The 12,023-nt window shown below is 36.9% G+C and overlaps 1 protein-coding gene across 1 annotated transcript in view; it reads right to left on the bottom strand.

Moving 5' to 3' along the window:
* Positions 1–2,538: 2,538 nt before the first annotated feature.
* LOC113821743 (proliferation-associated protein 2G4) overlaps positions 2,539–12,023 on the bottom strand; it is a 10,566-nt gene continuing 1,081 nt past the window's right edge. The window contains exons 2-7 of the mRNA XM_027374270.2: positions 8,616–8,929; positions 5,240–5,545; positions 4,831–4,923; positions 4,552–4,680; positions 4,034–4,165; positions 2,539–3,126 (exon numbers count right to left, since the gene is read on the bottom strand). Of these exons, the coding sequence (XP_027230071.1) occupies positions 3,034–3,126; positions 4,034–4,165; positions 4,552–4,680; positions 4,831–4,923; positions 5,240–5,545; positions 8,616–8,929 (1,067 nt within the window). The 3' untranslated portion in view covers positions 2,539–3,033. The remainder of the gene's footprint in view (positions 3,127–4,033; positions 4,166–4,551; positions 4,681–4,830; positions 4,924–5,239; positions 5,546–8,615; positions 8,930–12,023) is intronic.

The following is a 12,023-nucleotide window of genomic DNA, read 5'->3' on the forward strand; positions in this document are numbered from 1 at the left end:
GTGTACGTGCATGTGAGCGTGCGTACGTACGTGTACGTGCATTGTGCGTGCGTACGTACGTGTACGTGCGTACGTACGTGTACGTGCGTACGTACGTGTACGTGCATGTGTGCGTGCGTACGTACGTGTACGTGCATGTGTGCGTGCGTACGTGTACGTGCGTACGTACGTGTACGTGCATGTGTGTGTGCGTGCGTACGTACGTGTACGTGCATGTGTGCGTGCGTACGTACGTGTACGTGCATGTGTGCGTGCGTACGTACGTGCATGTGTGCGTGCGTACGTGTACGTGCATGTGTGCGTGCGTACGTACGTGTACGTGCATGTGTGCGTGCGTACGTACGTGTACGTGCATGTGTGCGTGCGTACGTACGTGTACGTGCATACATACGTGTGCGTGCATACATACGTGTACGTGCATGTGCGTGCATACATACGTGTACGTGCATGTGTGCGTGCATGTGCGTGCATACATACGTGTACGTGCATGTGCGTGCATACATACGTGTACGTGTACGTGCATGTGTGCGTGCGTACATGTGCGTGCGTGTGTACGTATGTACATGTGCGCGTGTATACATACATACATGTGCGCGTGTATACGTACATAAATGTGCGCGTGTACGTACATACATATGCCCGTGTAAATAACATACATGTACCCATGTACGTATATACATGTGCACGTGTATGTACCAAAACGTGTGCATGTGTACATGCGTGTACGTACATACATGTGTATGTATGTACGTGTACATACGTACGTGTACGTACATACATTGTGTACGTGTACGTACATACATGTGTGTGTACGTGTACGTACATACATGTGTGTGTACGTGTACGTACATACATGTGTGTGTACGTGTACGTACATACATGTGCGCATATACGTACGTACATACATGTGCGCATATACGTACGTACATACATGTGCGCATATACGTACGTACATACATGTGCGCATATACGTACGTACATACATGTGCGCATATACGTACGTACATACATGTGCGCATATACGTACGTACATACATGTGCGCATATACGTACGTACATACATGTGCGCATATACGTACGTACATACATGTGCGCATATACGTACGTACATACATGTGCGCATATACGTACGTACATACATGTGCGCATATACGTACGTACATACATGTGCGCATATACGTACGTACATACATGTGCGCATATACGTACGTACATACATGTGCGCATATACATACGTACATACATGTGCGCATATACGTACGTACATACATGTGCACATATTACGTACGTACATACATGTGCGCATATACGTACGTACATACATGTGCGCATATACGTACGTACATACATGTGCGCATATACGTACGTACATACATGTGCGCATGTACGTACATACATGTGCACGTGTACGTACATACGTGCACGCGTGTACGTACATACATGTGCGTGTGTACGTACATACATGTGCGTGTGTACGTACATACATGTGCTCATGTACGTACATACATGTGCGCGTGTACGTACATACATGTGCGCGTGTACGTACATACATGTGTGCATGTATATACATACATGTGTGTATGTACGTACATGTGTGCATGTATGTACATACATATGCGTGTATGTATGTACGTACGTATATGCGCACATGTATGTACGTACGTATATGCGCACATGTATGTACGTACGTATATGCGCACATGTATGTACGTACATATGCGTGTATGTATGTACGTACATATGTGCATGAAATACGTACATGTGCGCACATACATATGTACGTACATGTCCATCTTTACATGCGTGTGTATATGCGTGCTTGTGTAAATGCGCGTAAATGCATCTGTACACACTTGTCAGCTGACATGTATTTGTTTATACATATATTGGGAGTATGCAGGAGCAACAAAAATATTCTTTTCACTTATAACTACAAGTATGCTCCCTGGACCGTTTTGTGGTTTTTGAATCACATGGAATGACAGCTTAATATATACACACATTAGACCAGGTGTATCTAGTTGTCCAGATGTCTATACATATGCATATGTATTCTTATTTCCACTTTACTCTATGGATCTTATAATTATCATTCATACAATTGGTATAAAAGGTTAATTCATATAAGAAACATGCATGAAAGTAGATCTTTATGAAAAATTCAGCTTCTGTCAGTTACTTCAATAGGATATATAGGGTAGAACATACTATACATTTAAAGACAAATCTGCTTGATCAAATATTGCTCCTCAGCAGTATTTCACTGAAGCCAGTATGAAAATGGCTTCACTTCTGCATGATATTACACACACACTGTTAATGTTATCAGGATGAAGTTGATCATACAGACCCTAAAAAAAATTAAATAAATAAAAATATATTCAGACCACACAAATATTCAAGCGTGAAATCATCCCTCAGCTCTGGGCAAGATGAACAGTATCCTCATCCCCAGAACTGCTCATCTTGACTGTTACATCGCCGGTGGGGATGTTAAGGGATAGTAGTGAACACATCAAGGTTAATAAAATCCGCTGGAATGATATACCCATCCTCATATTCAATTGGAATTTAATATTACTGTTATACAGTCTCCCATATTCCCTGCAGGCCTCTTGACACCACCAAAAAAAATTTTGAATGCACAAAAAATCCAATTATAAAATTCAACTGAATAAAAAGTACAGCTTATTAGAAATCATCAGGAAGAGTATAAAGCAGTATAGGAAAGGAGACAAGAGTAAAATCAAGGATTAAAATTAGAAAAATTATGGAGGAGGAAAAGAAGTGGTTTCTCAATGGCAGTTTGAGACTATACCACACTGATGAATTTCTGAGCATTTGTCGGCCTATCAAGAGGAAATGATGTCGGACTGTGGATACAGCAAAGAAGCTCCTCCAGTTCCCAAGGAAAGAAAAGTGATCCTGGGACTCTCCAAAACCAGCCCCTTTTCTAAATACACTTTCCCGAAGCATCCTCCCTTCTACACATCTGGCTTCAATGGGGCTTGTATTTCCTAGAGTGGAGTTTTGCTAGTCTCCTTTCTTCACCACTGTTGCAGTCTCTTTATCAGCCTTCTTCTTCTTCTTTGAATTCTTGTTACTAACAGAAGAGATGATCAGTTGCTGAAAAAAAAGGCATTTTGTATCATCAATCTTGGCATTACAAACCATGCTAAATTTGTTTGATGTGCTGGGGCTCCTTAGCTCTGAGTATTGCAAAATTTGTATCAGACATTTACTTATACCTATTGATATTCAATTCAAGGCTCTCATCCCTATGAAAATCTGACCACAAATGTATTCACAGCTATTCATAAAGTATAGCCACTGTAAATAATAATAAACAAATTGACAATTTTATCATAAAAATTTACTTTCACCTACCAGTTTTTTCTAATCTATCATGAATTACACTAAACATTTATATTGAGAAATGTAGAGTGAATATCTTTACAATACAAGACATGTATTTCTGATGGAGATGTGTTCAAAACCACTCAAATCTCTTGTATTGTAAAGATATTAATTCTCATTCACACATTTTCTACATAATTACAAAAAGTTACTTACACCTGTTATTCATCTATTGTTTATATTTCAAATCTTTAGCGGTTCCCAAGCAAGCCTACAAAGCTTGACATGAAAAAACCTTAGCTTTATATAAAAGGGTTCTCACAAAGCTTTTCACATAACAAAACTTTAACTGTAGAGAAAAGGGGCCCCTAAAGTTCTTCACAAGAACAAACCTAAGATATATGTACAAAGGTTCTCAAAGCTTTTCACATGGCAAAACTTTAGCTGTATAGAAAAGGGGCCTACAAAGCTTTTCACAAACAAACCTAGGCTGAATATAAAAGGTTTACATAATAAAGCAAATAGTACAGTAACTTATTAATACACAATGTAGGACTACATATGAAGGACCTATAACTGCCAGATTTGTACACTTTCCTAAAGTAAATACCAAGCCACAGAGTTTACATCTTACACAAACAGTAGAGTAAAACACAGAGCACAAGAACTTGCATACCTTCAGTTCAGGATCTTCAATCTTGTATTGGGACTCAAATGATTCAAGATCAAATGGCAATCCTGTAATCCTGTGTTGTCCACCTGGCATTAAGAGGACAGTGAACTTGAACTGTGCAACAAATTCTCCTTTCTGAAAGAAGAATTTTTTTTTATATATACATACATTATATATACATACATATATATATATATATATATATATATATATATATATATATATATATATATAAAATTCAAAGTTTCTGCTATACAGCAAATAATATACACTCAATGATAGTTCCCTGACAAGAGCCTATGGGTTTTGGCAAGACCAATAAAGGCTTTCAATAAAAATATAGACTATATAGACTATTCTGTAATTATTTGATTTTCTTTTCCATGCAACTGGATGGGATTGCTGACCATATGATCCCACACATCCATATAAACAGACAAATTGCAGATCCCACAACTTTATTCTCTGCATCTCTTTCTTCACAACACATTTTCACAATGATGATAATGAAACAAACTTACCCGTTCCCACAAGACTGGATATGGATCAATCAACTTGTGAGATACGCATTCTAGGACACCCATGCGTGCTTTCTTCTCATCCTCAAATAATCGCAAATTGAAAGGCATATCACGGTAGCCTTTCTGGACCTGTGGGAGGGAAAAAATATATATAATTAAGTTTTGCACTGCATTTTCCTTACCTCTATTCACATCTTTAGTTCAGTAAACCTATAAAAGTACCAACTTCACTTCACAACAGAGATCAAAAATAGTTCAAACAATATATTCACAACAAACCTGAGCGAAGAATTCTCGGGATGCCTTTAACTTCAGATGGTAAACTTCATCAGTTTTCCTAAATATTGTAACACGTGCATCCATCTCCCTGCCCTGCAATGAATAGAATTAGAAGCTAAAATGATTTTGATGTGCAACAAGTGAAAATGGCAGTTTTAGGCCCAGATTATTATAAAAAATATATTATTATTATCATTATTAATGTTATTATAAATAATAATTAAAAAAAAACACGTTCAATAACGTAAAACAAGATATTAATAAACTATTGCCATTTAGAAGGCATCAGATGGCACCTGCGAAACTTTCATCAGGGGTCTGACATCCAAACACTGGATATAAGCATGCTATCATCATCTGCCAAACATCTTACAACCATACAAAGTTAGCAATACATGATTCAACATACCTGGCCTTCTCCTGTGGAAACAATGACATCTACTGCATAAACTTCATGTGTTTCAAAGGTCTGTTTTTCTACTTCCTTCCGCTGTGCTTCTGTTGGGTTCTGGATAATAGTCTTTTCACCATCAATACGTCCCTGTTGAAGCTGGAAAGACAACATGCCTTCCACCGGTTTACACTTAAAGGTCTTGCTAATCTTTGTGACGGTATCTGTAACAGCAAAGTTCTGGTTGCCAGGTTTCACAAGTCGAAGTGCAGCCTCTGAAGAATAATATGCAGCTAGAATCGCATCAGCTTTCCGTCCAGTAACCTATTGAAAAGAAAGACAGGCATCTATTAGCAACATATCCTTGGAGTTTACATATAAAAATCTTATGGAATAACTATGACCCAGGCAGCAAAGAGGAAAATAGTATTTCTTCTCAGACAGCTATAAAACATATTTGCATGAATATTTACTGATATCTATACATATAAATCTGTATCTAGCTACATATGGCAGAAGTGCCCAAGGAACATCCTGATGAAGTTTGCTCCATAACTCTTACAGACATGTCCTCCAAATAATATTTATGAATTTTTGAGTTCTAAGGCCTGTCCACACAAGCAAACATGATTAGCTGACGGAGTAGAGATGATATTAAAGATGGACAAACTACTCCACAAGCAATTTCTTGCCTGTGACATTCCATGGCCTTGTGTCTACTGATCAAGCCCACCTGTGTGAACAGGTCTTTACCCCTGCTAGCTACATGTAAGCATGTTCTCTGATACTAGGGATATGCTAAGGATTTGGATGTGAAAAAATAGCTTTAACCAGTGATATATGTAAAATAAGTGAGGCTAAGACTTTAGAATTTATATATTACTACCATATAGTGTCTGGGGGTATTGTGTCTTCATACTTTTATAATACAACCTGTAAAGTCCTATTCACCATGACTGTGGCTAATTACAGCTTTTGAACATGGCTTATTCCCCAGTCATGGATGGTTCATCAAAAAGTGGCAGAATTTTTTCCCAGTAACTCATTCCAACTGAAAGAAATATATAAAACGGCCACTAACATACTGTGTGAAAAGTTTCCACCAGCTACACCCACAATGACAACCCCACATCCATACTCCCCCCTTTGCGGGGCCCCCTGGCTTCCCATTCTGCCATTTTAGGGGATACATACTTGTTGACCACTTTTGAAAAAACAACCCAATCTCAGGATGAGCTAAAATTTTAACCTCCTTTTCCGAGGTCCTTTGCAGGCTTTTTCAGTTATTTTACTGCTTTTTCTCAAGCTTGATAAAAATATCATACCTATGTCTGGACTGGCAAAGATGTCACCCCCCCCCCCTTTCCAGGGTCCAGTACAATAAAACAAATATTTAGTCAGCAAAATCATTGGGCAAGAAACAGAAAGGGCTTCTGCACTCCATAAATAGAATTTCTAATGCTACTAAAGTGCCACAAATAGCTCATGGAATTATGGGAAGGACATGGCTATTGCATTCAAAGACAGGAAAAGCAAATGAGAAGTGTCAATTTGTTGACTAAGGATGTAACCAGTCATGAAACTCGATGAATCAAAGGAAATTGTAAACAGGGTGATGAGAATATCCAATATGTCCAAAGTATAGTGCTGTTAACCGAGATGAACCCCCCATTTTAATTTTTTTTGTGAAAAAAAATATACAAATAAAAAAATATATATTGTTACCCAAAGTTAGGCATTTCTTTGCCTGAACCCATCATGAAATTTTGTTTTACTACCTCTATCTTTATATTTGTAATTGACTTTTCTTCTCTGCTATTATTTTTGTGCTTTCAACAGATGTAAATCCAAATGTGCCTTATAAACTATAGCTCCAAGTATATAAGCATAGGCATCTTCTGTATGCATCAATAAAGTTAATACTGCATATTGATAATGAGATGTTTTCTACAGAAAAAATATATACATATACATATACAACATATTAACGAGCACTACTGCAAACCATGCGAATGCAAAGATGGATTAACCCCTTAGACATGAAGGAATATTGCTAAAACCCCTTCTGGGCACTAAAGGAGTCATATCACACTCCAAGCGGTTAGTGCACTTGTGGCGAGTCTCTTCCGTCACCCTAGCCTTCACTCATGACAGCAAGTTCGCGTGACCCGGGCCTCGGCCAATTTCCCCAACTACAGCATGCTCACGTCACTCATCCTTTGACTCAAGTTTTTCTATGATGTGACTGCAACATCATCCGGGTCCAGTGAGAAAGTAATAATCATATATCATACGGTGACATTGTATCATGATGCTATTATATCTATCAGGACTAATATAAAACTGGCTCCCAGTAACCGTTGAAGTTTACAGACATTTCAAAGGAAGGTGAAAACAACTATTCATAAAATCAATTCATATTTGGGTTTTCTCTGATAGCTCTTCCTACTGTATGATCAAGGGGCACAATTAGGGTCACTTTCTCAGGATGGAGCCAATGAGGATCATAAATCTTTGTGTGGTATTTAATTCACTATAGTTTAAAAATTTGAAAATAAATATTAAAATATTTCCTTCTTATTGCATTAAAATCCTGCATAAGATGGGAATCTTTTCGAAACTTCAAAATAATATTGCCTGTCCTATGTCTGCAAACTCTGTAAATCTATATTGGATTTCACTTTTTTTCCTTTTCACTGATTAGTGTTATACCTGCAGTTAGAATATCCCACAATTTATTAGAATACATATTTATGAATATTCAAAAGCATTTGACACAAAAATATCAGAACTTGTTTAATCATTACTAAGAATAAGAGTTAATAGTTAAAGGTCATAATAAATAAATGTGCTAGAAAAAAGTTAATGGTAACTCCACTATGTAATAAAAGTAGTTGATGATGACATTACTATGTATCAATATGTAACTGGTGGGATTAACTAGTTTTGCGCATGTGGAGAATTAAAATTAGTGTTTAAAGCCATTCCTGGTCTAGAGGTGTATCAAGAGTTGTGCCCGGACATTGCCACTGCACATGCACACTAGAAATCTGGATTTAACTTTAATACAGGATTAACTTTAATGGCGTGTACAGACTATATATGGTGTATAAAAAGAAAACTTGGACCATTAAAAATTAAATGACAATCCAATGTTCCTTCATAACTAGGGAGTTGGAAGGTATCTTGTCAATAAACTGATATATTATATTTCTTTAATTTACTAAAAGAATATCATGTAAAATGTTCACCGACTTTTCTTGAGAGTGTAATCTAAATGTTCCTACTTATACACAATACAAGTATACTACTTATCAATACACAAATGCAATTCCAAGCTATAATCTAGTTAGTTTTCAAAAGTTAAATTTAAGTATCAGTCAATAATATTTACCTTGCTTTCTTTTGAAGCACCAACAACAACAGTGTGGCCAACTACTGCAATCAACCCATCTAAGTGGGCACCCATGTCAATTTTGACCATATCGCCATTCTTCAGTGTGCTGTCCTTGTCCGAGAACAGAGGTGAATAGTGGTTGATGCAGTTATTAACTGAAACACACACTGGAAAAGCAAGACCTTTTTTCATGGTCTTCTCCTTCTTGAATACTTTATTGCATTCCTCCATTAGCATTTTGTCACCCTCAACACAGATGCCACGAACTGATGCATCAGGGACGCACATTTCCACAAGCTTCTTCAACGTCCCTGCAATAAAAAAGAAGGTGCAAGAATTCTGACAGCTATCTCAAGAATCTTCTAAAACTACTTTTATCAATTCTAGTAATCATATAATACTAAAATTGTAAATAAAATGGTGTTATAAACAATTTACTGGATAAATTCCCAATTAGGTATATGAAAAAAAATCAAACTAGTTGATTGGTGCCCAATTTAACAGTTCTCTCTTTCTGCCACCTGTTGCTTTGAAATATTGAAATGAACGTAAGACAAATTAGTGATTTAGGTAAATTCACATTTATTCATTACAACTGAGCTTATTGGTGAGCTCTGCATCTCCTAAACCTTGTCAATAAGCATCTCATAATCAATAATTAGGACAATTGATAATACCACTCCCACACATTAGTTAAGTGCAGAGACGAGAACTGCATAAGCTATTTTCAAAATCAGTACAATTAGATTTTGTTACTGGACACTAAATACAAAAATATGTACATATACTGCCCACCACAAAATCTTATGGTAATTCTTTACAGTACAGACACACTTGCCAGAGATTAACTCAGTCACAATATTTGCTCATCAATCCAAGTTCCCATGACTGGGCGTGCCCGATTGCGCAAAGGAAAGCTTGAAGGGGGGCTCTGCCTTCAACACCCCTTCCAGGAAACACTGTCTTTACCTTAGTATGCACGGATATACAGAGCTGAAACTCGGGAGCTCAAGAGTGCATTTTAGGCTGTGAGGAGCGCTTTCTGCAATAATTTTTCTTCATATGTGGTGTTGCCATTTGTGCTGACAGATTATTTCTGTAGACAAATGTAGACCAACTTTTAGTCCTCTACAAAAATATCTTTAATATGCCCAAGGTTAGTCCATCTATACTGTTAAGATTAACAAATTAGAAATACAATGACCTTTACATATAAAACAATCTTGAGAAATAACAGTAAGACCTCAGTATAATCTCTCGTGAAAGCAAAAATTACCTTCAATAAAAAATGCACTAGAAATCTTTGCAAAATTACTCCCTCTCCCTCTTTACCAAATCCCCAACACTAACTGCAAAGTAAAACCAGTTCTTAATGTTGTGACATATTATACTTTATCTGTATATGGACTATCCCTAGACATCCTGAGACTTATCTGGGGGGTTGGAATACTTACTGAAAAATAAAACCATTTCTAAACAATATAAAAGACTAAATTTACTCTTTGTACAACCTTAAATTGAAGGTACCATATGGCCAAAGTTTCTATTAAAATTTCAACTGCACTCTTTACCTTTAAAAAAATATTCAAAATTTGAAAATTATATTCTTATGCTTTCTAACTGATTTATATTCACTTGAGATCAATATATAACTGCAAAATTTAATAAGAGAAATCCATTTTCCTAAGGACTTTAACCCACCCGCGCCGGGTACATTTTTGTAGCCAAAATTAAAAAAATCCGGGCAGCTACAAAATCGGCGGGCGGAGCTTCCCCGGAGTCTGTCCACCCGCCCGGCCGCGCGCCGCTTCTGCCGAGACAGCATCGCACTGGCGGGCAGCCCGACACTGTTTATTTTTTCCCTGTGTCTCATATATGTGACACCCGGGACGAATGGGTTAATATAACAATTAGCTACAAGAATCCTTACTCAAACAGGGACTCAAAGTTCGGACAAGCTTTGAAAAGCAAAAAAGTACATTTGAAGGCTACTGAAAAAGTGAAAATTAGCTAGCACATAAATATGCAGTTCAAGTGTGATAAGTATATATGCAAGTCATAAATAAGCAAATCAAAAGATTTCAAAATCAATCACATCAATGTACTGCAAAGAAAAAGCATAGTTTTAAAACAGAATTCCTTATCTTTTACAATTAGCCAAATTAGAGAAAATTATATTCTTATGCTTTCTAACTGATTTATATTTGACTGATTTGACTTGTCAAAATCACACCTGACACCACCACAACTTGGTCATATGGTGTCAAATCATTTATTACATATGTAAATCAAGGGTAATGATATAAAGAAAATGAAAAACTAACTAGTCAAAATAGTTGAATAATTCACTTAATCATATCTAAGTGAGAAGACCAGCTTCCCTTATACAAAGAAGGACCTCACAACATTGTAGTATACCTACAACTCTGGACAAATTTAATGTACCGTAATAAGCACATGAAATCCATAAACTGACATGGCTGTCACATCTTTTTCAATTTCCCTCTAACTGATCCTTGTAGCTTAGGCTTTGGCAATCCTTCAAGGTCTAAGTGACGTTGGTTAATCTTTGTGGTATAGATGCACTAAGCCAGTGTAAATTGATAATATTTGTGTTGAGAACAATAAATTGCAGTTATCCTTACAAGAAATCTGTAGGCACGAACAATAAAGCCACAAATAAAGGAAGACGATCAAGAAAAGTAGCGCCCAGCCCAATTCCACTTGGTCCTCTCAAGTTTCTGCTCACCGTAACAGCAACTTGAATTGTTGAAAAAATTATGACATGCTCTGGCAAGTGCATCTGTACTGTAAAGAATCACCAAAATCTTTACCAGGTAGTGTTTTGGACATGGATTAGACCAATTCCTACTTTGATGAATTACAAGTATACAAGCTGTTACTTTCAGAAAATGGCTTAGTTGATAGATTAGATATAGTCTTCTGTAGATGACAAGCTTGCAAGGAAAACTGTTGAGGGTGGGAGGGGATTTGGGTCAAACAGCTGTTTTCAAAGCAACCAAATAGGAGCAGTTCTCGTGCGATACCTAAGGAGTTTTCATATAGACCCTTGGGGCAATAACCATAAAATAAAATAAGACAATTAGATGGAACTAAAGAACTGCAACAGGTTGAAATTTTACGTGAAATCCAATTTCTCGCCACCTATCTTCAAAGATGACCAATACATTTCAAGAAATGGAATGCTTTTACAGACCTAGCCATAATTCATGAGATTTTTCTCATTATTTGACGATCTCCCATTGAAAGTATGTAAACAAGAACTTAAGCAAAAGGCTAATAAAACCCCAAAGACATTCAAGTAGGTTACAGCTTACCAACTTCAAGGTATTTTATTATCATGATTTATGTCTACAATGAGCTAACAAGTTCATAATTACAGCA

The sequence above is a fragment of the Penaeus vannamei genome, chromosome 8 (assembly GCF_042767895.1).
Source record: "Penaeus vannamei isolate JL-2024 chromosome 8, ASM4276789v1, whole genome shotgun sequence".
Lineage (NCBI taxonomy): Eukaryota > Metazoa > Arthropoda > Malacostraca > Decapoda > Penaeidae > Penaeus > Penaeus vannamei.